The 27565-nt window shown below is 44.3% G+C and overlaps 2 protein-coding genes across 11 annotated transcripts in view; one reads left to right on the top strand and one right to left on the bottom strand.

Annotated features, from left to right (window-relative positions):
• G3BP2 (G3BP stress granule assembly factor 2) overlaps positions 1 to 8363 on the bottom strand; it is a 29703-nt gene extending 21340 nt beyond the window's left edge. For both annotated transcript variants that reach the window (XM_042796782.1, XM_042796783.1), the window contains exon 1: positions 8141 to 8363. The gene's annotated coding sequence lies outside the window, so the exon portion shown is untranslated. The remainder of the gene's footprint in view (positions 1 to 8140) is intronic.
• A 139-nt stretch (positions 8364 to 8502) lies between these two features.
• Positions 8503 to 27565, top strand: part of USO1 (USO1 vesicle transport factor) — a 39156-nt gene continuing 20093 nt past the window's right edge. For 4 of the 9 annotated variants that reach the window (XM_042796616.1, XM_042796612.1, XM_042796615.1 and 1 more), the window contains exons 1-9: positions 11206 to 11368; positions 11757 to 11843; positions 11963 to 12027; positions 18227 to 18306; positions 20528 to 20539; positions 23950 to 24050; positions 25760 to 25862; positions 26019 to 26074; positions 26724 to 26844. In XM_042796616.1, coding sequence (XP_042652550.1) covers positions 11303 to 11368; positions 11757 to 11843; positions 11963 to 12027; positions 18227 to 18306; positions 20528 to 20539; positions 23950 to 24050; positions 25760 to 25862; positions 26019 to 26074; positions 26724 to 26844 — 691 coding nt within the window. In that variant the 5' untranslated portion in view covers positions 11206 to 11302. Of the gene's footprint in view, positions 8792 to 11205; positions 11369 to 11756; positions 11844 to 11962; positions 12028 to 18226; positions 18307 to 20527; positions 20540 to 23949; positions 24051 to 25759; positions 25863 to 26018; positions 26075 to 26723; positions 26845 to 27565 lie in introns of those variants that run through there. The other 5 variants (XM_042796618.1, XM_042796614.1, XM_042796617.1 and 2 more) reach the window with 2 other exon arrangements.

Genomic DNA, 27565 nt, shown 5'->3' with positions numbered 1-27565 from the left:
CTAGCATGCGGGTTTCCTTCCTGCGTGGAAGTTAAAACTGGGAGTAACACTTTGGGTCTGAGTGTCACAAGAGTCCAAACGGAAAGGAAGAAGTACTTCTGCTCACTACACTCCTGGTTACATGGCCCAGAACACATTTGTCCTTTAACACTGAAAAGGTACACTGCTGACTCAAGTTCACCTTTTCTGTCAGAACACCACGGCCCATTTGTGGAAATGCCTTCTATCCAGCTTTTTCCCAGCCTTAACTTTTGCATGCAGTTTTTCCATGCACATGCAGAACTTGGTAATTAGCCTTTATTGAACTTTGGGATGTTCCAGTCAGCCCACGTCTCCAGTCTACCCCTCCAGAAACTTGCTGCAGATCACTTTAGCCCACCATCCAGTTCACAAGAAAGGTGTTAAACAGCATGAAACAGCATCAGCCCCAGTATTGCCCCCAGAAAAACTTCACAAGCAGCCAGCTACCAGTGGGACTTTGTATTGCTCACCACAACCTTTTGGTGCTGGCTGTACAATCTCCCACCCACCTCAATGGCTACCTGCCCAGTATGGTTCCAAGTACAGTACAGAAAACCAAGGCCTTACTGAAATCAAGGTAAAACTCATCTATTGCACCTCCCTCATCCACAGAGCCATTTGTGTCTTTGCAGAAGGTAACCTAGTTGGCCAGCTATAACTTGCCCTTGGTAAATCCACGCTGGCTCTTCCAAACACCTTCTTGCCCTTCACAGATCTGAACACAATTCCCAGAAGGACTTACTTTACAAGCCTTCCCAGGGATCCAGGAGAAGCCGGGCAACCTCTAATTCCCCCTGTCTCGAATGGTTCTTAGGTTAACTTGCTATGCTCCTACCCATCCATACTGTCTCGCAGATCATCCATGTCATAAAATGAGCTTTATCACTCTGGAAGTCTTTTTGATGGCTTGCCAGCACCTGACATGTTGCTTTTTCCAGCTCATGTCACGCAGGCTGAACTCACTCACGAATAACAGTGCCTGCAATCATGCGATCCCCTCCAGTTCTCTAAAGAAAGCTTAATCTCTCAAAAATCAAATGTGTAGACAAAGCAGCAGGCAAACAAGACCAAGTCAAAAACCCAAGCTTCCAACTTGGGAGAGAATCCTGGAGTAAGATTTTGGGTTTTTTTTACCAAATAACCTTGAGAGTCAATCCAATCCAAGGGCCAACATAAAGGACTGTTTGCAGTTACAGCTGGACAGGACATAAAGCACGTGAGGTGAAATTGAGAGATTAACCTCAGTTCAATAGGGGTCTGTAATAAAGGTAAAATGTACACAGGAATGGTGCCACAACCGTGTCAAGATACTGCATGAAAAAGGAGCTCTGAAGAAAAAAGCCCAAGTACTTTGCTCAAATAGGTTACAATTAAAGGACTGTCAAAATAATTGTAATCCAAGCCACAAGACAATACCAAGAACTGTTCCCAAATACAGTTAGCCAGGAATCACACTTGAAGCAACGGTCTCAAAAACTTGTGGGCAAGGCAGCAGGCAGAATACCTTAGGTTTATCCAAAATTCTTATTATAACCTTCTAAGACTCTGAAACACAGTATTTATTAGTTGTGACTTGTGGGAAGCCCCAGGGGAAGTAATTTTGATAATCAGACCCAAAACCAAATGTCAAGAATTTTAATGGACATCAAAGGCTTGAGCCATGAGCATGTTCAAAGTGGGAACCTGCAAAGAAACAACATCTGAGCAATTTTGGGATCTTCCTAACATGACTCATACTACAGCAATGGCACACACATGGGAATTTTACTTGGAAACCAACCTTAAAAGAGCAAGGAACTCAGTTTCTACAGGTGAGACTATTCTTATTTTTCCTCCCTTGCCCCACAAGCAGATGATGAACATGAAATTGGTGATATGATCATCACAGAAAGCACTGGTGAGAATACACAAGGACGGTGCTTCATCACAATTTGTTTGGGTTTTTTTTTTTTTTGTTTATTTTGGTTTCTTTTTTGTTTTGTTTTTTAAGAACCTATTCAAAAGCAGATCATAGCCAGCACATGTCCTTATGAATATAGAAATAAGCAAAGTACATATGTTAACAAACTGTTGGCATACCACAAGGAAGAGTGAAAATGCCTCTGGGTACAAAACATAATAATCTGTGACAAGTCATTAAGTACATCAGATCTGTATCATAGTAGATATTTTCTTCATTAGAAGCTGTGCTATTTCAGGAAAGACCACTGACACCTTTCAGAAAAATCTGAGAAATGCAAGTACACAATGATCACACAGAGCCAATTCTTCCCTAACAACTTGAAAAAGAAGTTGGGTTACATGCTGAAGAGATGAGTACTCTCCACCTCTGTCCATATTTCAAGTGACAGCACTATTGATTTACATCACAGAACCACAGTATTTTACAGGATGTCTCAGTACAATTCTTCACCTGTCTCAGTGTTATTTCCTTTCATTATCTCTTCAGAGATCTCAATAAGGGTAGCAGAGGCTTAATGAACTGTTCAGGTCTCCAAGTCATTAAAAGTCAGTAAAGTAAAAATGCAGGTACTCCTTGTTATCAACATGGGTGTCATGAAACCTGGTTTTGAAAAGATTAAAATGTCCACATCTCCCAGTTAGTATAGCACCTCCTTAAAGTCCTGAGTTTTAGCAGACCCGATGGTTTTGGAGGTAAAGGCACTAGGGAAATTTAAGCCAAAACCCAAGGCAGCGGCCCCAACAATTTAAATAGATCAACCCTACAAAGAATAGTATCTCCATGTTTTACCAGGTACTGCTGGAAGCCCCATAGATACGCACACTCTATAAAAGCTATCTTTCCTGTTTTAATTGATATGTGCAGAAGAGTCAAGGAATAACAGCTAAGAAGAATGTGAGCTCTCTTCTCACTTGAATAAAATAAGCCACGTTCTTATATCAGCCTGAGCGTTCACTGGGAAAGTGTCTTAATGAGAACTTACTGCTCCAGGCACTCATGTACATACTAGCCAGAAACAAAATACTGAAACTGAAATGGCAAACACCAGAAATCAAATACATTTATTTGCAAGTTTCTTTATGGTGCAACTATACTGTTAAAGAATGTCCCTCCATCATGCACACTGATAAAAGCCATAAACTACACAGACAGGGTAACACAAACATCCATGCAATTCCTGCTCGTCTGCAGGTAATCCTGCCTACATCAAGCTGACATAACGATTAATCAACGAGATTTAATTTCCACCCTATTCAGTAGTTCCAATTCCTGTGCTACCAGGAAGGCATACTGGATTTGCAGTACATTCCTGAATCAAGAGAACCAGCAGCCACGCAATATCATTTGCAATATCAACTTGCAAGCTGAAGGACTAAATGAAACATGGAATCCCTTTCTTCTGCAGCCAAGGCTCAGAGGTAAGGGACCCAGAGGCACCCACCAAGGCACTGGACTCCAAAACTGAAGGAACATGCACAAGCACCAGTGCAAGACTTCTTGCATCAGTCAAGCTCATAACAACTTAACAACTGAAGCCTGCAGGCAGAACTGGATAAGACTGTCACAGTTACCTCAAACAACCAAGTTCCTATCTTGAGTTATTTCCAGGGTCACTTCTTTCAAGAAAACAAAAACAATGGGAGAGTTAACACAGAAAGAAACTATTTGTTACTTGCATGCAAAGATAAGCAAAATAACAAAAGCAGAAAGGGTATTTTCCTCCAAAGAACACCACCAAGTACAACTGAAGGATAGCGCTGAAATAAACAGTAACACTCATTTAACTGTGACAACATGCCAGCTAGATTCTGTTAGATTCGGGTACAAGCTTATTACAGACTTTCCCCAATTCCACGAAAAACATCTTTCAATGGTCTAGGATAACAAAAGCCAGCCATGACAAGTAAAACAAGAAGATAGCCTTTGCAATGAGATTAAACTGTTCAGGGCTAAAAGGATGAGATATAGCTCACGTTAGGACAATTGCGCTGAAGTACTTGGGAACCAACTGCTACAATAATTTCTCAATTAATGGCATGGAAATTCAGCCTGTAATCATCTCTATCCATAAAACTTTATTTATTAAAACTATGTTTGTCATCACTTCAACTAAATGAATAATAAGAAAAAAACCTTACGCAAACTATCACCCATCAGTTTGAACTGGAGGGCAGCAGCAATTTGTTTCTGAGGAAGTACTGATGGCTACCATGTGCTGAGCAGTCAAAATGTTCACTGGCATGTGTCTTGCTCAAGAAGCAGTTCTCACATTAGAGAAGAGATTTCTTCCTAAAACATATGTAAGCTTTCTCATTATTATTTCCTTTATCCCGTAGAAAAAAGAAGTGTGACTAGTCATCTGTGGCAAGGCATTGAGTTACCTGAGGCAATGACCGAGCTACAGAGTGGTGGCATACATACTCAAATTTAGGTATCCAGAGAATAAACTTTGGCACAAAGTCTTTGGTTGTGGCAAAAGATGTAGTTCAAAGCCACCTCCATCCTGTTTCAAGACAGACCAACAACTGTGACACTGCCTGGACGCTTCACCAATTCTACTTCAAAAAAATAAAAACAAAATCTGAACCAAGTTCTGACAGGAGCTTGTGAAAGTGTCAAAGTGTCATCTGAACTTGAAGGTAACCTCCATCAAGACAAACTTTTAATCTTTGAGGGGGAGATGCAGGCCTCACCATTTGTTTTAGTAAAAAAATACGAGCAAGTAAAACATTTTGCTTTATTGACAAGTAAACTTAATCCTCTGAACAATTCTTCCATAGAACAATTCGTCCATAACTAAAGGCACACAGACATCGAGTCAGTTTTACATAAATCTGCAAGTGTGGCTTGCTCTTAAATCCATAAATCTGCAACTTGTGTCCACGTTGCTGATCAGATTTGAATATACCACTTAAACCGAAAATAAAATTGGGCAAAACACTCTTGCAAAACAGAACGATGCTCCCCACACAGTAAGCATGCAAAGCAAAGCCATGGGGGACACTGTGCTGCCTCCCACACTGCAAGAGCCAAGGGAAAAAGGAAGGGAAGGGGACAGCAGCATTCATAATCTTGGGACAGGTTTGTCCTAAATCCAGATTATCACTTTTAAACTGCGTTTCCTACTGCAACTAGCAAATAATGCCTTAAAGAGCATGCCTGCTACCGTAATCCATAAGCATGACTCTGAGATCCTACTACTGCAACACACTGTGCAAGCAGCCACACCTTGAAGAAAGCTAAAAAACTGAACAGCAGCTGACAGTCCAGCTGGCACAAGCCAGGGCATCTGTAAAATTGCCCTGCAAAGGCTGGCAGGTACTTCATGGGAAAGTAAAACAAGCATCAACTGAAATGAAAAAGTACTGAGCCATCAAAAGTCCCAAACATCCCAGGTTGGGACCAGAAGGTACTGAAACTACCTTCTCTCTTTCATGCTCTTCGATGTAAGCCCTCAGATCATCCTCCATCTGCAGTAAGGGCCACCAAACCTGTCTAATCTACCAGAATCCCTTTACTTTACAATCTCCTTTACCTAATCCACTACAATCTGAACTGGCTGATTCCCATGCAGATCTTTCAAATCAAGCTGTTCTGCTGGGTTGGGTGATTTTTTTGGGGGAGGGGGGTGGGGTGGTGGTGGGAAGGGACCTTAATAGCACCCTGTATTTTAGGCGCATGGCTGTAGGGGACCATCTTCTGGGCAGTTAAACTGCACCATCCAGAAGAGCTAACACCCACCTGAATCAAAGTAACAATAGCAACCGCAGCCAATGGCACCTTCAGTTCTGGGCAAGCCACTGCATCTCTCTTTGTGTCACCATCAATGCCAGGTTCAGTGCCTTTCTTCTGGTGTCTCATGTGATATACCTATTAGTCTGACATACTGATCTTCTCACATGTTTCTTGAGTTGCAACGCAATTTTTCATGTGTCAAATACTCTCAAAAGAAATGACATCCAGTGTCACAACTGCTCCAGTAAGAGCTAAGACTCTTATTCACCGCTGTGCATTAAGATACTGTGTTTCCTCATCACATTTTCAGAACTGTAAAATATTCTTTAAGTGTGGAGTAGATGTATAATGTGAAACCTCAGTTCCATAAAGGAAAACATTTTATTCATAAGGATGCATAAGGATAAATAGATGGGATGGTCAGCTTATTATTTTTTTCTCTTCAGTTTAAGCTAATTATCACAGAAAAGATTTTATACTACTAATGAAAAAAAAACATGATACAGATCATAATTCCACATGGCGAGCCCACATCTGCCAGTCAGAACATTTCACAAACATTTCAAATGGTAAACCAAGATTACCTCTCTTACACCAGAGTCCACAACAAGAAGGAGTCCTTAAGAATGAAAAGGCTTTTTTCCTAGGGCAGGTGTGGCCCCGGAGGCATACTTACAGTCACAATGAACACAGAATGTCTCGTTAATGACAAATTAACTCCAGAAGCTAAAGCAATACCAGTAACACCACCTTCTCAGCTCAGAATGCAAGCTGACAAACCCTATACCCACTCACAGGGCTAGGATGACACAGCCATACTACCTTCAGAACTTGGGTATATGTAGCAGTGCTTGCTCCATATTACTCCAGATGAAGTCTGCCACACAGCACTGAGCGGGATGGCACGGTACACAGTAACCATTTCTTCTAAGTTGGTCACTGATCTTCATTCTGCTACTACTCCCTAATTAAAAGTGTCCGTAAAACAAATGAAAAAATAACAAACCAAAACAACCAAACCAAACCCTAAGATATCTAAGACAGCAGAGAGTGCTGTATACAAAAAATAATGCTTACTAACAGAAGGTATCTTTCCCCTCATACTCCTCCATCCCATTACAGATCAAAGAATACTCTGCTGGCTTTAAACATACAGGTGTATAAATAGTCTACCTGCACAAGAACTGGGCAAGGAACAAAATAACTTGCCCTGTTTCTCAACAGTTCAAAACCACCTTGGGTATCTTTACACTTCTTTCTCTAGCAAAGGAAAATGCTTGCACACTGAACTTGAAATGCCTAGAACGTATAGAAGGCTCAGGAATTGCCAAACCAACATGGAAGGCCACAATAATAAAATCTACGTGACCGACTAAGTTTTGTTGAAATCAAAACATAATGCTGTATTCTGTACTGCATTAGTTCTCTCATGCAGTGGTGCTTGGCACCAAGCTCAAGATCGAGGGTCACCCAACTAACCAAGGGATTTAAAGGCTTTGTCGTGGGGATGTTCCTGTGCACCAACACTGAAACTGCAGTGACCTCTACTTTAGCCCTCCGAGGTGAAGGGGAGCAAAAGCTCGAGAAGACACTGAGCCTGGCTCAGAAGACAAATGAGAGAAGCTTGCATAAGATCTACTCAAGGCATCCAGATCTGCAGAATAAAAGGCGCAATTTCATCCATATTACGAGTGAAAACAGCAAAGCTCAGGTTGTGACTGAGGAAAGAGGAAGAGGAGAAAGGCGAGGTGTGCAGAGCTGCGGGAGATCTTACAGCCAGCGATGCCACCGCAGTGCCAGTCCGTAAGAGAGCAGGGGGACTCGCTGAGCCGCGGACGGGAGGCCAAGGCTGCTGCTGCAGCACGAACGCGGCGGAGGAAGCGGCAGCCTGCCCCTGCCGAAGTCCAGACACCTCTAGAGGCCCCTGGCAGGCAATGCATGAGGCAAGCCGGGGAACGGCGAGCGCAGGGCCCAACGCCGCAGACGAGCACCAAGTAACGCGGGTCGCGACGCTGGAAACGGCGGCCGAGGGGGCGCTTCCCCCCGGCTCCCCCCCCCCCCCCACCCCCTCCCGGACCGCCCGGGGCGAGGCGCGGAAGAGCGATCGCCGGCAGGCGACACGCCGCCAAGGTGACGGCGAACAAAAGCCCCCTCCCTCCCTCCCTCCCTCCCGCTCCGCTCCGCGCCCCGGCCCGGCCCGGCGCCACACCGGGTGAGGGAGCCGGGCCGGGAGCCAGCAGCTGGGCTCGGCCGCGCCGAGGCGGGGCGGGGCGGGCGGCGAAGGGCAAAAGCCGGGCCCCGGGGCGCTGCCCGCGCCGGCGCGCGCCGCTTCCCCTCAGCCCCGCGACCGTTAAGCGGCCCCCCAACCCCGCCCCGCCCCGCATCGCGGCGGGGCCTACCCCCCGATCCCCCATCGCCCACCTAGGGAAAAAGTCTCGGGTGCGCGGGGCCGGGGCACGTCCGCCCCGGGACCTGCTCGGTGTCGGGCGCGGCGAAGCGTGTCCCTTCGGCGTGTCCCGCAGCGGGGGCGGGGGGGGGGGAGGGGGGGGCGAGCGGGGCGCGGCGGCGGCGGCGATGTCACGGCCGGGTGGGGGAGGGGCGGCCGGAGCTCCGGTGCGCGCGTGCCTGTGCGTGCGTGCCTGCGCGCCTGCGCGGAGGGAGGGCGGGCGCGGGCGGGGCCGCGAGGGGCGGGGCGGGGCTCCCCGCCAATCCCCGCCGCCCTTCCGCTGTGACGTCGGCTGGAGCGCGCCTTTCCCGCCCCGCGGCCGCGGGGAGGGGCCGCTAGCGGGCCCCGGGCGGGAGCGGTGGGTACTGGCCGCTCCTTCCACGGGATTTAACTAATCCCGCTCCGCTTTCGGTACCGAACGCGGCCTGTGGGTGCGGCGGGCCCTCGCGGCGCCGATCGCCGTGGCATGGACGGCCGTGGCAGTGTACGGCCCCTCACGGGCGGGACTTCCCTCCCTCCACCGCTCTGGCTCGGCTGCTTCCGGACGGGAGGCAGCGCTTTGCTTCTGTCGGAGGATTTCAGCAATCCAAAAAGCAAGGGGTATCGTCAGCGTTGGTTTAAAACAGGTATCTCCGTGCGGAGCTTTTCCCGTATTCGTAACTCAAATAATTAATTCGGAGCTCCTCCCTGAAACAGAGGGGTTTTTTGAGCTGTGCTGAGATCTCAAAGAATCAACGATTGCGGGTCAAATATCGAATAATTGCTTCCTAGTGTGACAGAAGCTGGACCCTGGAGGGTGTTATACCTCCGAGCTTATTTGAGAAGGTTCTGGCTTGCCCCATTGACGTGTGAAAAATTGAGGTGTGGGTGCCTTTAGAAGTTGAGTCATATCAAATCTCTTTGAAGCAAATCAGTTTCTTTCCCTCGATCTGTATATGTAAGGATGGTAAAACTTTGAAATAAAGAACTTTGTTTTGGAGAATGTGGTTTTTGGTTTGTTTTTTTTTTTTTTTTTTTGTTTGTTTGTTTGTTTGGTTTTTTTTTCCTTAGCTCAACTTGAGTGTTTCTGATGTGTTCTGGTGTGTATCTGCAGCTGGCCCAAAAAGGTAAGCACCTTAAACCATCCCCTTGGAAAGGGGGGGGGGGATCCTTTCTTCACCTTTATGCTATCCAAAGCCCTTTTGTTTAGAAGACTTTTTTTTTTTTTTTGGAAGAAAAATCTGTTTCTCTACTACTGGGCAGTGAAGCGTAAGAGAGCATCCCAGGAATTTACAGAGCAGGGCAGCTGTAAGCTGGCTCTGGCTCCATTTTGAGGAGCCAGCTGACTGCTGGGAGGGGGCACACAGCTTCAGGGGTGCCAAGCTCCTCCAGCTCTGTCTCTGGCCCCGGAGCCAAGCTGCTGTGCTGCCTCGGGGGGAGGATGGAGCGCAGCCAGCCTCAGGTGTGCGCTGTGGCTGCAGGCTGGCTGTGTCCTGCTGCCCACCCAACTGCTGACATGGCTGTGTTTGCTGTCAAGCAACTGGTGGTTCCTCCTCGAAGGTTTCGTTACTGTCCAGCAAGGTAGAAATCCTCTGCTCCCCATGCCAGGGGGTGTCTGGGGGGAGGGAAGAGGGGTGGAAGGGGAGAACCACAGCCAGCCACAAGGTTTTGGTAGGTTTCTGGTGGCACTGCAGGGAGAGCGCTTGTCAAGCTGAGCTTGGGAGTAAGTTTGGGTTTTCTTGCCTATTGTGGAAGATCACGTTGGGGAAAAAGCAGTTGCTTATAAAAGGTGTTTCCCTCAAAGGGGGAGAATGCAGGGCAGGTGAGAGATGAATTGCAGGTGTGTGTGAAAGATTGCAGAAATTAGATGAGATTGCTCTGCATCTTCTCTTTATTAGTTTGAGGCATTTGCCACATCCAAAAGCTATTAGTTTTAGGATATGGGATGAGTAATGTTTAGTTTCAGCTACGTAATTTAATTTGAAATGTTGATTTAATTGTTCAGTTGATGAGGAAAATAAAATTCCCAAAGCTCTTAAATTGTGATGCAAGAGGGGTTTTCTCCCTGGAATTAAATGATCTAGTTTTAGTCCCAGTTAAAAGGATCGGTTTCTTTCTGTGCTAATTTACGATTGTTGCTATATGATTTGCTGCAATTTGATATGCAGAAAACCCAAAGTACTACTGAACTAAAACCCCTCTGGGTGCCGGTCAGGAGGGCTGCGTTAGGCTGGGAGCTCCTGGAGTGCTGGTTCTTGGCTGCTGACCCTAAGCAGGGATACAGGAAGGGCTGTGGTGGCATCTGCTGTGGGGAAATTCAGCATCTGAATCAAATTTAACTGCTTGGTTCTCTGCTCTTAAGCTGAACCATCGCTGGTATCTGCTGACCCTCTGTTTGTCACTGAGATTGTTCCGTTGCAAAAATGCAATACAGGATTTTTCTTCTAATTAGGAGTTGGTATCCCATTTTCCTTTGGTGTTATTAGCAAACGCAGTTTCTGAATTCCAAGCCCGGGGGTGGTTCTGGACACGCAGACCCCCAAGACGCCGGGGGGAACTGGGTTACAGGGGTGCGCTGGGTTCAGTTTTTTGGGAGGTTAATGGTCCCAGCCCCTGCGCCTGGCTTGTTCATTCTGAGCAAAACCTCTGCTGAAGTGGTATTCACAACTCTTCCCTGCTTCACTAGTTTTTCCTAGTGAAAAACGCAGGCGGGAGGCGGGGTGGGGAGCAAACAATAATGGTAGAAAGCACTATCAGCGCGGAATAACCGGGGCGTGACGGCTGAGCGTCCTCCTCGCGTTCTCCCGTCGTTAAAAAGCTTAACGAGGCGGGTGATTAGGGCGTAGGAGCGTGTTTTGGCTCCATCAGCGTGGGCGGGCGGATGAAGTGCCGCAGTCCACGGGGGGGGCGGGGAGAGAGTGCGAGGCCACCCGAGCCCGGACCCGGCGGAGGACGCGAACCCGAGCGCCCCGCCCACCGCCCCCCGGGGGGGCGGGGCTCCCTCCAGGCCCCACCCCCTCGCCCGCCGGCGGCCACGTCGGCGCCACGTCGCGGCGCAGGCGCGGCGGCCGCTTCCGTCGCGGGGGGCGGCGGCGGGTGCGGGAGCGGCGGCGGGGGCTGCGGGCCGAGTTCCGCTGGCCGAGCCGGACCGCGCCGCCATGAACTTCTTGCGGGGCGTCATGGGCGGCCCCAGCGCCGGGCCGCAGCCCTCCGGCGCCGAGACGGTGAGCGGGGGGCGGGCGGCGCCTCGGCGGGGCCTAGCCGTTGCTGGGCGGCCGCGGCGGGGGAGCGGCGCTGAGCCGGCGGCCGCAGGTCGGTGCCGGCCGCTTATTTTTGGTTCGGGAGCGGCCGCCCCTCCCTTGAGAACCCGGCGCCGTTGCTCGCAGGTCCGGGCAGCCCCGCTCCGTGTCCCGTCCCGTTCCCGAGCGGGCCGGGGCTGCGCTGACACGCTCGGGTTGGTTCCGGTCGTGCCGGCTTCTGCTCGGGGAAACGGCGTTACAGTTGAACGTGAGGAATTGCCGGCTCGGCCGGAGAATTCCTGACACCGAGGTGCGTGGGGTGGTGGAGCGTTTGGGACCGTGTCCCTTACACGCGTGTCTTGTACGTTCCCAGATTCAGAAGTTGTGTGACCGAGTCGCTTCTTCCACTTTACTGGATGATCGGAGGGATGCTGTGCGTGCTCTTAAGTCATTATCCAAGGTAAGTACCCAGCTTCTGAAGAGCTGTGGGTGCTTTTAATGGCTTTGTAATGTATTGCTTAAAAAGCTTAGTTCGGTCTTTGCGCTAGGCCATTAACTAGTCAATTTTTCTCCAACTAGAAATACCGATTGGAGGTAGGCATCCAGGCTATGGAACATCTCATCCACGTTCTTCAGACAGACCGGTAAGCGTGTTGCTGACTTGTGGCAGCCGTCTCCACCTGCCACCCCGACCCTTCTCTGCTGCTGAAACCAGCAAATGCAGGCTTGGTTCTGTGCCCCAGCAGAGCGAGGAAGAGAGCTGGGTTTCTAAGAGCTTCTCTGTCACGGCGCCTTTTTGTGGTGACAAACTTCGAGCATATTCAGAGGTGAAAAGAACAGAATTGCAGGAACTTGGGTGAGGGGGACAGCAAAGCCAGTGCTACAGTGAAGGTGGTACCAAAGTGCATCTTGGTGCTTCTCAGGGGTTGGTTTCTTCCGCCAGGGAAAGGTCAATCCAAAATGACAATGTTAATTAATTACAGTATTATTGGAAATAACCCAAATCAACATGTTACTGGGCAAACGATGAACCGGACAGAATTAAGAGGAAATGAATGGAGTCAGCAAAAGTGTGTTTTATCAGATGCGTGTCATCAGATTAATTAGTAGATTAATTCTGTCATGGGGAGTAATGCAGGCATTTATATTGAAGCGTTTATGTAAATAGAAAAGCTGGACTCTATGGCTGCTCTTCAGACAGATGACACTAGCCTGAATCCTTTATGTGGACTAGAATGTAATTTATGCAATCCAGCATTTAAAATATCTTTGCTGTTCATCTATTTCTTCAATTTATCATGTTGCTATACTTGATAGTACCCACTTGGAACCTGTTTGCAGTGCTCTGATTTAAGCTTCAAATACTGCACGTTTGGTGCTTACCTAGGGAGGTGTATTGTGACAGTCTGTCAGTCTGAATTTGAATGTAGAGCTGGTAAACATGTAAGAAAAAACAATCATGAGGGCATATTTGGGCTTCTTGCATGTGCGTATATGGGAAGCGTCTTCTAACGTCAAGACAAGGGAGAATTAGGAAAGCAGCGGTTCAGGGTCTAGAAGGAGGCATTCTTTCCAATCTGTTGGACTGGGCAGTTAAAAACGTGTGGCCTGTGTGCAACTTGTATGGTGCAAACAGTGAGAGAGAAAGTTATAGGAGTAACTGTCACTGACATGAAGGGGGAAGCCCTTCAAAAAATTAGGTCAAGGAGCCTGCTTTCATCCACTTACCTGCTCCTGATGCCAGATTTGAACTTGGAGAAGGGAGGCGGGGCTCTGCTGATCTCCTTTCCTTTGAGATGCTGACCTGAACCCCTCAGGGCATGAACTTCAGAGCTTTTCTGTGCTTTTTGGGATCCAGTTGTCCCTTCGGAATTCATATGTGCTGGGACTCTGTGCAGATGTCTTGTGTGACTCGGGCTGCAATTCAAAAAGCAGTAAATACGTCTTTATGGCTTTTGGGTTTTCAGCTGAAAAAATGCTGTCTTCCACAAAATGTTACTAGATTGGTATTCTAGTGCATGTTTTATGGTGGAGCAGCACAAGAGCTGGCCTACGCATTGAGGTACATTTGAGGGTGGTCTAACTGTAGCCCCCGTGTCTGCTAAGTTCAGGTGTGTGCTTAAAGGTGGTGAGAGTACGCTGTTTGGTGTCAGTGACTGCAGAGGTGAGGCTCTGGGGACTTCCACTTGTGGGAATACAAATCAAAGCCAGCTCATCCGAGTTACTGGTTGATAAACGAGGTGCAGGCTCAGGTCTCCCCAATGCCCAGTGTGACTGGCATATTGAACTGAGAGGCTGTTGGTCCGACAGGACGGTGCTGTCATCGCTGTTTCAGTGCATGCCCATGGGTGTGATCTTTGGACCTTTGCAGCCTCTACTTCAGGCGCCCTGAAGCTTTCTGCAGAAGTGGAAAATGCTCATTCCCTCCTCTATTTTTTTTTCATTGCAGCTGCTTAAGATTATTTTTAAGAAGCAGCAGTGCAACTTCAAGGAAAACAGAAGTCAAATGATTGACTCAAGTTGTCTTCTCACATGTCACTGTATTCATGTGAGTGACTCGCAAGTGCTGGTCCTGTACATTGACTATTGCTGTGAAGCTTAAGCTTACGGAAGGTGTAATTTGATTAGAAATAGGAAAGGACCTGGAAAATGTTATGCTGAAGTCAAAATAGTGATTTCTGTTTTCCTCCTTAGTTTAGCTTTAGAGGAGTATGATTTTTTAGTGATTATTGGGATGGCCTGAAGATGGATAACTGAGCTCCTGAGGTGAAACTTTTTAGCCAGGAAGCTGCTGATGGTTGTTCTACTGACTGGAGATGTTACACACCTGTCTGCCTGTTGTCTGGGATGTGTGCCTGTAGTTGCTGTGGCTTTATGCACATCTGAATGTGAACATAATCCATGGGATTCCCCTCCTAGTTCCCACTTGAGTAGAAGCAGGGCTTGGTTGGGCTGTATCAGGTGAGGCTTAATCTGCTCTCCAGCCTTTTTTGCACGGATGGGGTGTTTCGGTGGAAAGGATTACGACGGGGGAGCCGGCAGCAGGCATGGATCTCTGAATTCACAACACGTGTGAGGCATGGATAGCTGGTGTTCAGAGTACTGTAACGTGAGAACAGTGACAAGTGCAAACGCACTCGCCTATTATGTATTTATGAAAAATTAATGGAATAGTTCAAGATGCACAACTGTTTGATCTTCAGCAGCATTTGTCCTGCTGGAATATGTAATAGCAGTATGAAAAACTGAAGCAATTTAGCTGGTAAGAGATGACTATTTTGTAATGCAAATACACTTATTGTGAAATCAGATTCTAATTGAAAAGTCATTTTGTTTAAAGACCTTCTCAGCCAAATATGATAGCACAGCTTTTATCTTTTCTGAGAATTTCGTTAACAATTATTCATGCAGTCCTCAAGTAAAAAGTAGCCGTCTTTCATCTCTGGTATATCTTCTGATTTTGGTGAGTGAATTGTTCCTTCCCTTTGTATTTGATGTGATAAACACAAGTATGGTATCAGCTCTGTAGTAGTTCTTTCCTTCGTTGCTGTGCTAATCCTTTACTTCCCTTGCTCCGTATTGCGCTTTTCTTTATCTCTTTGAGTTATAAGGCATGCTGATTTTTTTTTTTTTTGATTCTGAAATTCTTAGTACGAGGTGAGAGGCATTTATAGCTTCATCTCCTAATTTGAATAGGGAAAAGGCCTGGTTTGCGTGGCTGGGCTGAAAAGGTGAGAGCTTATTGTGTACTGTTCTTGTTTCTGTCCTCACATCTTACACTGTTGCTTCAAATTAGTTCCAGCTCAAATCAGTTCCAGTTCAAATTCTGTTCCATCCTGGAACAGAAATACACCATTTCTGTCTCTTAAATGAATGTGTCATTCCACTTGTTATACAGTTTACTTGTAGAGTGCCTTAAGGTCCATCTCCTGCCTGATTGCTTAAAATTTGTCCAGTACAAAACTGTCTTCTTTCACTACTTTTTTCAGCTATGTGCTTCAGCCATCCTGATTAACACCCCTGAGGCAGCCTTTAAATGTTGCAGACTCTTCTACACACCAGTGTTCTTAGGACAGATGTTTATTTTGTAATAGGAAAAGTAGGAACTGTGATCTGCTGGAGGACTTTTCCTGACTTGCTGTCTGTATGTTGCCACATCCCACCAGGGATTATTTTGAAAAAAATTTGGCATTGTCTGTAGAACAGGCCAGCAAGACTAACTGTTGGTGTGGGAGAAGGCAGCAGAGTGAGAAGTCAACTTGATCTTTAACTGCTTTGGTTATACTTACATAACAGGGTCTTTAAACTTCAGTGTGATAATTCTAATAGTTTGAAACCTAATATGAAACTAGGAGGAAGGCACGAATCTCTGTTATTTAAGTGCTATTAGTTCCAAGTTTTCAAATTGTGATACACTTCTCATTAAGACTTCTGTGCGAGGTAATATAAATGTCATTACCCCTTTGATACCTTTTCCATTACTTGAGTTTTTAGTGGTAACAAAATGCCCTCCTTTCCACGTGTGCGGTAACTGATGACATGATAAAAAACCTCTGCTTTTCTGTGCTTTTCTTGGCAGTATAGATGATGCTTGTTTCTATTCCGAGGCAGTGAAGGGCCATAGTTTTAGAAGACTTGGTAAAAGCATGTTTGAGGCACTCTACCTGGGCAGGACAATCCCTGGGTGCCTTTGCTTCCATATGATACTTCTCTGCTATTGTTTGTCAGCGCAGCACTGAGTTCATGCCGTGGTTGTGTGCCACATAAAAGCACAACTAGCAGAGGGAAGGTGCCTGAGGTGGCTTATGCTGGCTTGTTGCATTGCATAAAGGCTGCGTCTTTTATGGAAGCATGAGAGACTGGAAGGCTATTTCTTGACTGATTTTTAACTACAGAGCAAAAGCTGCACAACTTCAGTCTGAGCAGAATAATCAATACAGTGTTATATGTGGTGAAGAGCAGATGGTAGCAAGGCAGTGAACAGCAAAGATACGATGCTGTTCTCCTCATTTCGTCATGTGTTCCTCTTCTGACAAGAGAAACAAGGCCTGCTTTTACCACATCTACATAAAATTTGCTTATTCTTTTGTAGCTGCTGTGAGGGAAAGGAAAAGCAGCTTGTTTGGTTTTTTTTTTTAAGTCTCCAGGAAATAATTTATATGTGTCTTTTCAGATGTGGAATTGCTTCAGCTACATGAAAAGGAAACCATAGGCTTTGTAGTCTTGTGTTAAAGAACTAAAATTACTATAAAGGGGGCTGGAAATCTGAGCATATCTGCTGGATGAGATGGTTTACATGGACTAAAAGCTTCCTTTACTTGCTTTGACTAACAGTTTGGCAGAGGAGGAGCTTCTTTTTTTCTCCTTTTGTTTCCATTACAGCCCAGCTTAAAAGCAGGTAGTATGAGGTGAGGGACGCACTGAGGAAAAAAGCATGTGTCCTTGGAAGACATCATCAGGACCAGGATTCAATTCAAAACCCAACACGAAAGGACAATCTACACAGACACTTGCTTATTTTTACCTTTTGATGTAGTGTGAGAGTTGTAGAAAGGGAGGTTAGGTGTCCCTTTGACAGCTTGATAATGCCCTTGCTGTAGTGATACAAGAAATGTAGGTATGGATTGCTACTTTCTGTCTTCTCAGAGCCAGTGGATCACCTTGAGATATCTCTGGTTTTCTTGATTGCAACAACTGCTGTAGGTCTGTCATCTTTAATTAGCGGTTTAGCAAAGATAGTTGGCCTCAATTAAGGCTTGGCTTTTAAGATTGCTGGTTAGGTTGTTTCTTAGGCCTCTGTTCTGAACTGGCCTAATAGCTTCTTGAAATGCAAATTTATTTTTGTCTAGAGGCCTTAATGTGTATGCCTTGGACATCAGTGAAAGCAAATACTGAAAAGTTGGAATGAGAGGTCTTGTTTTGACAGCGTGTTCTTCTGATGCTTGGGCAAGACATGAAAATAGCTGTGAGGTGTGTCCTCCTGCACTCTGAGGTGCCTTCCTTTGTGATGTTAGGTTTTCTTTTCCTTTGTTTCTTGACCAGCTGTGATTACATACTTTTCTGGTTTATGAACAACAAAGCAAGCAGCAAAAATGGTTACATTCCCCCACAGAACTCTTGTGCTCGGTCTTTACTGTAGCGTAGGGTTTACAGTTTGTTTAGGCTTTGTAGTGCAAAAAAGGCAGGTCTCTCTTAAAGCAGGGTTTATTACGAGAAGAGTTTTGGGGTAAGTGGGTGAACTCATGCTATGGGGTTAAACAGGCTGCTCAGCAGCTTCCTGGGGATGCTTGGAGTTCAAAAACCCTTAATAACTGGGTGTAGCCTGGGTTGCTGACGCCGAGGGTGGCTTGTTTGGGAGAATCTGCAGCCGTTGCTGTGGCTTTCATGTGGAGCAGAAGCTTTTGGCCCCTGGTTCTCGCTGTCGGGGTAGCAGGGAGGCTCTTCCCTGAGATGGTGCTGAAGCTTGTCTGCAGCTTCCTGGGGTGACTTTCTGGGAAGGGGTCCGAATCCCTCCCAGAGATTTCTCCTGGTATACTTGAGGAGAAGGTTGGAAGGAGTGAATCAGGAAATGGAAGGCACACTTACAGTGAAACTTCCTGTGGTCATCTTCTGGCACCAGACTTTCTGGATGTGGCCACCTGAGGGAATGGAACTGGGAAAAGGAGTTTGACTGCATTGAGGGACTGGGCAACTCTGTGGTTACATGGTATTACCAAATGGCTGTCAACATCAGTCCTTCTCACTTGATCTAATGATGCAAAGGGAACTACCTGTGCAGAAAAACAATGTTGTAAGAGTAGCTGGAAATAAGTAATTAAAGAAAAGTGGTTCTTTCATTTGCAGTTCAGATTCTGAAATAATTGGCTATGCCTTGGACACTCTCTACAATGTAATATCGAATGACCTAGAAGAGGAGGAGCAAGGTAAGCGCTTGGTAGTAATAGTTATATTAATTGTGGGGGTGCTTTCCTTGGTGGTTTTGTTCAAATTATCAATTGTAATACTCTGATTTACTAATGCTGAGACTTGCTTTGTTACTGTGTAGCTGTTATGACAATGCTAAAAATCTTGTTGTATGCAGCTTGCATTAAAGTAATACTGGATCTCTTGCTTACTAATTTTAAAAACTATGTTCTGCGAACAGCAGCCAGGTTGAAATGGGATAATTCATTGTTTTTTCTAGTTTGTAAATAAAGAATCAAGTCATTCTTTGCTATTGGGAGAGTTCTGGCTGTTAATGTCAAATGGGACCCTGAGATCTGGTGATTTAACAAGAATATTGAGAGAAAATCAGAGGTATCTATGATAAGGTGGCTATATGTAAGTGTGAAAACCTTATTTTCCAGCCCTATTATGTCATTTTAGAAAGAGACGATGTCCTTCCCTAGGTAGTTAGATGTAGAAGTAGACACTGTCCAGATGGACTGTGAAACTCCCTGCCCTTCCTGCCTTTATTTTATTTTTGAAGGCTTTTTTGATCAGCCATCAAAACTGGTCTCAAAGGCCAATGAAGTGGTTGCAGCTCTTCAAAATAATCCCGTAATTCACAGAAACATCAGTACGCTGTTGAAAATGACAGCAGTAACCCAAAGTAGGCTTGGGAAAGAATGTTCTTTAAACAAATGAATAGGAGCTGCAAGTGCCCAGGCTGAAGAAGAGCCAGATGGTTCTGACAAGGAGAACAGCTGTAGATTACAACCATTCCAGACTCTTGAAGGGTATGGAGGGCAGGACAGTCAGAGTTCTCTTGTTTTGAGCATCAAGGACTTGTCTAGAGAATGGGGCTGGGATCTGACTAAGGGCTGTGCAAATGCTAGCTTGGGAGGAGGCCTCAGTCAGAGCACGCGCTCTGTCCGGTGCTGAGCCTGTGTGCACTCGCTTTTATCACCATAACAGGGGAGAATGGAGACCAGGTACTACTTACAGTCACACAGGCAGCTGCCAGGTAGGTGACTCTTCCAGAAAGATTACTAGCTGTTAAATTGAGGCAGGGTGTATAATAAAGCCAACTGCGGGATTCAGTTGACCTGTCTGACATTTCACTTGTGCATTGTTGCAGGTGTTATTTGGAAAAACACTTCTGCTTGTATTTGCAAATCATGCCGTGGCTTGATCGCTGTTTAGACTAGTAATTGAAGCCAAATGGTTGTAGACTTGCTTTCCAAGACTTTAAGAGGAAAACATCAACAACAAATAAAAAGGCTTGTAGGACATCCATTCTGCTTTTTGATGAATGAACCTGTAAATCCATCATACCAGCTTGTCAAAAAAAAAAAAAGGTCTTTGACAAGCATGAATACTGTGTGAGCAAAAGGCTACATTTAAGATGGCTGAAAATCTGTGGGTTCATAACATCCTCCATTTGCCATGCACCCTAGGAGCCTTTCTAGTCCTTGACAATGCTTGTATCTCATTTTTCAGTTTCCATTACATGTAGTGGAGTGCCAATGCTCCCGTGAATGGGCAAAATATGAGGTGATGCTGACATTTGAGTTGAAGTCTCTTGTCTGCAGTATCTACCCCAAGATATGTCTTCAAAGGTTCCTTAAGTGATAAATAACCTTATGAAAGTAGGTGAGGGTTCTCCAATATGAATAAATCTATGCCAGCACATTGGCATCACATTGTACACTATGTCCTTTCACAGTGCCTTCTACAATGAACTGTCTCGTCTTATGTACCTGCAAGAGACTTGCAAGCTGAAATCCTTCTGTGATATGTTATTGTTAACCATCTCTCAGATTGTTGCTTTGCTTACTTGCCCTTCTTTTCCTTGTTCATCCAATTGCCTGATTTTGATGAAAGAGCTTTTGAACAAGATGAGAGTTTTACAGCACTGGTGAATCCATGTTCATGGTGGTGGCCTTGATTATGGACTTGACAAGATTGTTATTAGCAGTCTCTTACAAAGAGCGAAGAATTGACACACTTGAGTTATGTGAGGTCACCAGTGTTGTAAGAGTACGGGGTTGTTTAGTTCAGCCATTTTCATAAGAACTACCTGAAGGAGTAATTGCTGCCGTAGAAAGCTAGGGTGGCTGATCTGAAAATCTGAGCTTACGCTGCTATTGGTTGTGCTGTTTGGAAAGCGATTCAACTTGTAAACCTTTCTCTTGTTTCTTTTTCTTTTGTCTGCATTGACAGATGATTCTGAAGGTAAAAGAACCTTTACTTATATAAATATGGCACTTTGTTTTAGGCCTAGTTGTTACTCATACCTGTAACACTCACTGCTGTTTAAAAAGGACACTGTAAAGACTTGCCTTGCAACTTAGTGAAAACTTTTTGCATTCTGCTCTATACATTTTCTTTAGAGCCGAAGTGTCTTCCCAGTTTTGTTTCTTGTTTGATTCGGGCATGGTGAATGCCAACAGATCTCTAGAGATTGTAATAATGATAAATTGTTGTTTACCATGTTATGAAAGTGTGCAGCTTCAGAACTGGTAGGGTTTTAACGGGCAAAAGTTTGTGAACAGAGTTTCTATTTTTAAGAAGCCCTGAAGTTTGACACAAATGCATGCGCTGCACGTAAGCATCCTTCACAGTGTCTCTTTTAAGCAATGCATGTTAAAATACAGTGTTCACTTCTACTGTAAGTTACCACTAACACTTTGTATGTTCTCTTTTTTTAAATTGGTTTTATCAAAATGCACTTTGTTTAAGATTAAATTCTAGTTTGCAGTGCTGCTTGGTAGTGAATCACTAAGAGCTAATCTTAATAGATAGAAATAATTCTCTTCATTTGACCCCTGTGAATGTGTAGATTTAAAGAGTGATTAAGGATAGAAATCTAGTTGCAAGATCTGTAGTGTATCCACATAAGTAGAAGATGCAGTTTCACTTTGCCTGTTTCTTTCTGTCTTGCTCCTTTCTCTTTTTTTTTTTAATTTAGTAGTAGAAATACTGGTAGGCAAAAGCAAGAGTTGAGAGGAAAAAAAAAAAAAAAGACAGTTTTCATTTGGCACTTCTACAGAAGAATCCTAAGCACCCTGACCTAGCATCAAGCTTTTGGAGTAAATAAAAACTACAGCCAACTTGTAGGAGGCCGTGTAAGTTGTGTATACTGCTCAGGTTTTGCTTTAACAAACTTGTGCAAGGACAAGAGTTAGGATTGGGAGGAATCCATAGTTCGAACACTTGCTATTTGTAGCTGAGTCTGGAAAGGGACAAGATGCTCAGTCACAGCTCACGGAAGATTCAAAGTGAAATATTTTGACTTGAGCATCTGTTTAAAAAAAAAAAAAGTTTAGGTCTCTGGGCTTTCCTTGGTTTGCAGCAGGCTACTGTGTGTACCCCATGTATGATTCTCAGCTGAGTTGCTTCTTATTCTACAGTAGCAAGTGCAGCAACTGAACTTCTGTGGAGTTGGTTTACCTGTTTTGTTTTTTTTTTTTTTTTTCTGTTTTGTTGTTGTTTATTCATGTAAACCAGGACTGACCCAAACTTGATAAGCCCTTCAGCTTCAGGGAGCTCACTGTGGGACTTGTATTCTGCTAGATGCTATGTGCCTGGGCTAGAGTTACTCTTCCACACAGTCTGTCCTCCTGTCTGTCATCTTCTGTTAGTATTTAATAGTTTCTGCAGCTAAAAATTTACGGCAGGCTGCTGCTATTTCTCTCTCCCTCTTGTAAACTACCTACCAATAAATCTGCTTTGAGGGAGAAATGTAGCTACACTACATTAGAGAAATGATCAGCTACTTTCGTGTCTGGAAGGCCAAACAAAAACCTCTTTCCTGTATTGGAAAGCCTTAAAAATTAGAACTTATAAACTGAATCACCGTTGCCAACAGTTTGGGTTGGCTGAATTTAAATTATTTTCTTGGCACTAAATTGTTATGGTAGAGTCCTTCGATTTCTCTGTTTTACCATACCCCTAATAAGGTACAGAGTTTGAAGATTATCTGTGGTCTTTGAACCTTTTTATAGCTGCTCAGTTGTTAATGGTTTTTTAGTGACCCCTTGACAAGGCTGTAAGTCCTGCAGTTTAAGCAGGAGGAAAAATCGCTGTTTGGCCTTCACTTTACCAAATCAGACCTTTGGATTTGGTCAGAAATTCAATGGTTTTACCACATATTTCCTGTGGTTTATGCTTCAAGCTGTTCCTGTGGTTTCATCAGCTAGCAGGGTTCAGCGTCGCAGTGTTGGATGTGCGTCTGCAGGATTTGTAGAGGACTTGATTTTGAAGATGAGCAGCCAGTGCCCTTGCTGTGGCTCTTCAGTGAGGCCTTGGGCTGTCGGAACTGCCTAAAACACAGGATAGAGCCCGGGCAGGTGGCAGCATGTGCTGAGGGACAGGAGGGGCCTGGCGGTTATGGACTGAGAAGGCACTAAAGCAGCAAGTTGTTTAGGGGATGTGCAGGGACAGGGAGCTTTGCAGGGAGAAGGGGGCTTGGCTGGAGTTGGGTGGCCACTGGTGCCATGTACAGCTGAATTCCTGCCCTTGTTGTGTGGGACTGGATTTGAACTGCTGCTGAGCAGCAAAAAAGCTGAGGTCTCAGAAACTGGACTGGCATGAAATGTCTTCTCTTCCTGTCCAAAATGAAAGTAGAACAAAAAACTCCCTTTGACAAAGAGCAATTCTAAATCAACTTTGCAACTGAAGTTCCTTCACTATGCCAACCAGTAGTACCTATATACTACTATTGTTTTGTGAAATAGCTTTGTAAATTGTCGCTTGGCCTAGAAAACAGCAGTGGTGCAGAGATGTCATTTGCATGTTTTCTGTTGCTTTGTGGGATGCTTTTGCATTGTTTTTTTGTTTGTGCAAGTGATGCATGAAATAATTGTGTACAGTGAAATTCATGTGTTACCCCAGTTCTACACAACAGAAGAGTAAATAAAACAATAGCACTTTATTTCCCTTGTGAAATTAGTTCAGATTCCAAGACAAGAGATTTTGATTCTCATCTGTGTCAAAATTACTCCTGATGTTTAAGTCTTTTTTCTTGCTAAACCAAAATAGACGAATAAGGTGTTTGAGCCATTTAGTGTTAGATGGTTTATATTCCCCAGCACTTGCTTCAAGCCTCTTGGTATGAACTGTACTTTGCTTTTGCACATTAGTGAATAGTCCTTACGAGGAACTTCCCTACTGGATCAGTTCAGCTGCATGCGAACGCAGCCGCTTAGGGGCTTTCTGCTTCTCCTCTGCAGGGGGAGATCCCTATTTTTTTAAGTTCTCTGCTGACTTAAGAGTGTGCTTGGTTATATCAGTAACAGGCAGCTTTGGGGATGAGAAGTGTGAAGCTGATAGGATAGTATCAGTGGAAATAGGATTTTTTTTTTCTCTTAATGCTGAAATGAATAAGTTTAATAGATTCTTTGTTCCCTCCTTTTTTTTTAAAAACAAGTCTCTCAATAAATGTTATGTTTAGAATAACATAGATTTTTTACTTTGAACAAAGCTTGTGTCAGTGTTTGTTTTGAAAATAATTCCATTAACGTTATAACAGTGATTCTAAACCTTTTTGTCACCCATGGCCCTATTTTAGTAAGAATAAAAACTATCTGAAGTTCTTCCAATCATGTGTTGTAATACATTTTTTTTTTTTTCCCCTATTACAGAAGAAAATTTACCAAAACAAGTTGATGATTTGGGAAGTCAGTTCACAGAGATTTTCATTAAACAGCAAGAAAATGTCACACTCTTGTTGACTCTTGTGGAGGTGAGTAACAGTATCGTACTTGGAATACTGAGGGATATGTAGTGCTGTACAGAGGGTTATCTTAATGGATAAAGCTATGTTGCTGTTGTCTCTTTAGTGAAGCCTTTGTTAAATGTGAGATGTTCTGAGGCATAGTGAATGTGGGGTAGGAGGCAGGTTCAGACTATGACCATGATGAATGCCATTAGTGCAGCTTTTAAAGCAGGGAAACATGGAAAGGGGTTTAGAGATTTGATTCGAAACAGTAAAAATTATTGCCGCACAAACAGCAACTGTTGTCACTTGTATGAGGATAATTTTTCAGATGATCATTCAGTGATGATGAGATAGTAATATCTGTTGAGATGCAGTTCAAATAGAAAGGGTGACTGCTTCCCATGAGCACAATGTGTTTAACTCATTTTCCAATGGTTTTATCCTCAAGGACTGCCTCTTTATTCTCAACTGTTAAAATCTTGTTACCAAACTGAGAATATAATTGTACTTGAGAGAGGAAAAAGAGCAACATGAACATTTTTTTTCTTTCTTTTTTTCTTTGTAGTCCGTCTTCAGTAAAAAGATGATGTTCTTCTCTTCCCATATGGAATTTATGTCATGCTTTCAGCACTATTAAACATTTGTCAGTATATCTGAGGTTTAATCCTTGAATGCTGAATTTTGGCCTCAGTAGATGGAAATGCAAATCATGAGCACAGTTTTGTAGGCTACAATTAGTGAGTTAGTAAGATTATCTTTCTGAAACTTCAGTTTGTGGCTGACAGTCCTATAAAACTATTTAGTGAGTGTGAAAGGTTGGCTTATAAACGTACTCTTAAGATGAATAAATGTCAAACATTTTAAGAAAATCTGGGATGTTCTTGACTGATGTATCTGTTACATGTTAAGACCAGGGCCTACTTGGCAGCAGGGTGCTGTTGATCCAAATTATTGATCCGAATCTGAGATCTATAAATTCAAAACAGTGAGCGTCTGTCCTAAACATGGTTGAAACCTGTACGTGGAGCTGCGTGGCTGTTGACACTACCTTGGTGTGCAGTTGCACACACAAGTAGTGTCACTTAATAAAAATGTATATAGCATTATGCAGAGCTGGAAGCTTGCAATGCATTTTGTAAGTTATTAGTTCTTTTTCTCTGCCAATGCCTTAGTTTAGCATCCTCTTTGTTAGAAATATCGTGCCATTCAGGGTTTCTCCTGTACAAGAGTAATTTTTAGAAAATCTTTACAAACCATCTAGCCTGTTTGGCAAGATGCTTAGAAAATTGATGAGCTACCACCTTTGTCTTGGAACATGTAGAGTGGAGATGTTTGTCTTGGCCAGTACCTGAGGTAGGTAGGGTGCTGAGGAAAGGATGACATGCACTCAGTTTTCACTTGTAACTAGGAACAGGCTTAAAATAAGACTGCTTGTCCAAATTAGTGATCTGCTGGCTTACTTGAAGGTGATGGTTTAAAGCCATCAGGGTTAGAACTACAAAAAGCTCTGTGAGGTGACTCAGTTGAGATGTGGGTACAGTCATCAGCTTTTGAATGAATCTGAGCGCAGATGGGGAGCCCAGAGGTTTGTTGTGGTTGGTCAAGTCTGTCCGTGGACTTGTTCTTGAGCTTTCTCATGCTGACAAGACCCACTTTTAACAGAAAAGCTGCTGTTACTGTTTAGGAATAGGAAGAAAATACAAATGGGCTTGCTGTTCTCTCCCTCTTTGCAGGAGTTTGATTTCCATGTTCGTTGGCCTGGAGTGAAACTACTTACATCTCTCTTAAAGCAGCAAGGACCTCAAGTGCAGCAGATAATTCTTGTCAGCCCTATGGGTAAGTGGTTGAGCTTATTGCTGATAAACTTGAACTTGGAAGCTCAGCAAACTTCATGGCAGACGGCTAGAGGAGTGTTGATCAAGGTGTTTTAAAGACCTCCAGCATGAAAAAACTGCACCTTTTTTATGCTCTTTTTTTAAATGTTTCCCACAGGTGTTTCGAGACTCATGGATTTACTAGCAGACTCTAGGGAGGTTATACGAAATGATGTAAGTACAGAACAAAGGCAGTTCATCTTTAAGTTCATCCTTAAATAGTAACTGTTAATTGAATTGCTCAGCACTTGTGCAGAATTTGGATTAATTTAAACGAATGCACATGAAGAAATCATTGCGATTGCTAATTGGGAATACTTTGTTCTTCAGTTGAGCTGGGTGGCTTTCCGATGTCTTGCCACAATTCACATACACAGTAACAGTTTGCTGTTGTTACTTAATGCAAACGCTGACCCTTGTGTAGGTTTTCCTAGTATGTTAGCTGACCTTTCTCTTGGCCTTCTATCAGGTTCACTTCAATTCTTCTTCGTTAGTCATCAGATGCCAAAATGCTCTAATTACTTACAACAGAAGAGATGAGGGGCTTTACAGGTTCCCTGTTTCTTCTGAATAGCCACTTCACATCCTTTTAAACAGTACTGTGCTGCTGTTTTCAAGTGCAGCGAGGCATGAGGGAGCTATTGCCTGGTGTCCATGGTGGGTTTTGTTAGATGTGCCGAGCTGCAGGGCATGCAGTTCTGTCCTGTGATTTTGACCAGGGATTATGCTGCTGATTTAGTTCCTCCTAAGAGCTGTGACTTGTGAAAAGCAATGTAGTGCTTGTAAAAGTAAGTTTAATTTCTTTTCTCCCTTACCTGTCAAGGGAGTCTTGTTGTTACAGCAATTGACAAAAAGTAATGCAGCTATACAGAAGATTGTTGCCTTTGAAAATGCTTTTGAGAGACTTCTGGATATCATAACAGAAGAAGGAAACAGCGATGGAGGTATAGAAAAGTCTAAGACTTATTCATAGTCTTGTGCTTCTGTAGAAACTATTGGGTAACAGTGTTTACAAGCTGATGTTAGTATGTAACTGGAGCTAGGCCAGTGCATAGAAGGATCAAAACATACACACTGGTTATAACAAAACAAGCAAAACCAGATCAAACAAGTAGGCAGGGTTTCAGCATCTTTTGAAAACTAGGTTTGAGATACTCAGTTAAAACATCAGTTAATTTCTCTGAGTTTGTGTGCATGAGTTAGACCAAAGCTGAACAGGAACACACTCTGAATGTCTGTGTATGACACTTTGTGTTTAGATATAGAATGTGTATCACATTCTAGTCTGTGAATAGACATTCATGTCTATACTTTGAATGGCAGTGTCAGATATGTGTATGCTGCATTTGTCACTTACAGAGTTAAGCATCTGCATTCCTCCTACAAGATCCTTTGATTCTTGGAGTGCCTGGGAGGAGTAACAGGTTGCAGAGTTTCTTCAGCTGCACTAATAACTTCAGTTTTCTGGTCGGCTCCTTGTTAAATCATTTACCTGTTTGGGGAGGAAAGGATAAAAAAAGTGAGCAAAAATGATGCAGCATGGAGGTGCTCTTTTATTAGTAACACACTATGAGTTTACCACCAATCATAGTTGGCTACAAGATCCATTTCACTAACAAGACAGGTTGCTGCTCCATGACCTTTCTGTGGGCTGCAGGAGCAGCT

The sequence above is a fragment of the Tyto alba genome, unplaced genomic scaffold, assembly GCF_018691265.1.
Source record: "Tyto alba isolate M040663 unplaced genomic scaffold, T.alba_DEE_v4.0 Super-Scaffold_23, whole genome shotgun sequence".
NCBI classification, from domain to species: Eukaryota; Metazoa; Chordata; class Aves; order Strigiformes; family Tytonidae; genus Tyto; species Tyto alba.
The sequence above is the reverse complement of the archived record's forward strand: the minus strand, read 5'-3'. Positions and strand labels throughout refer to the sequence as shown.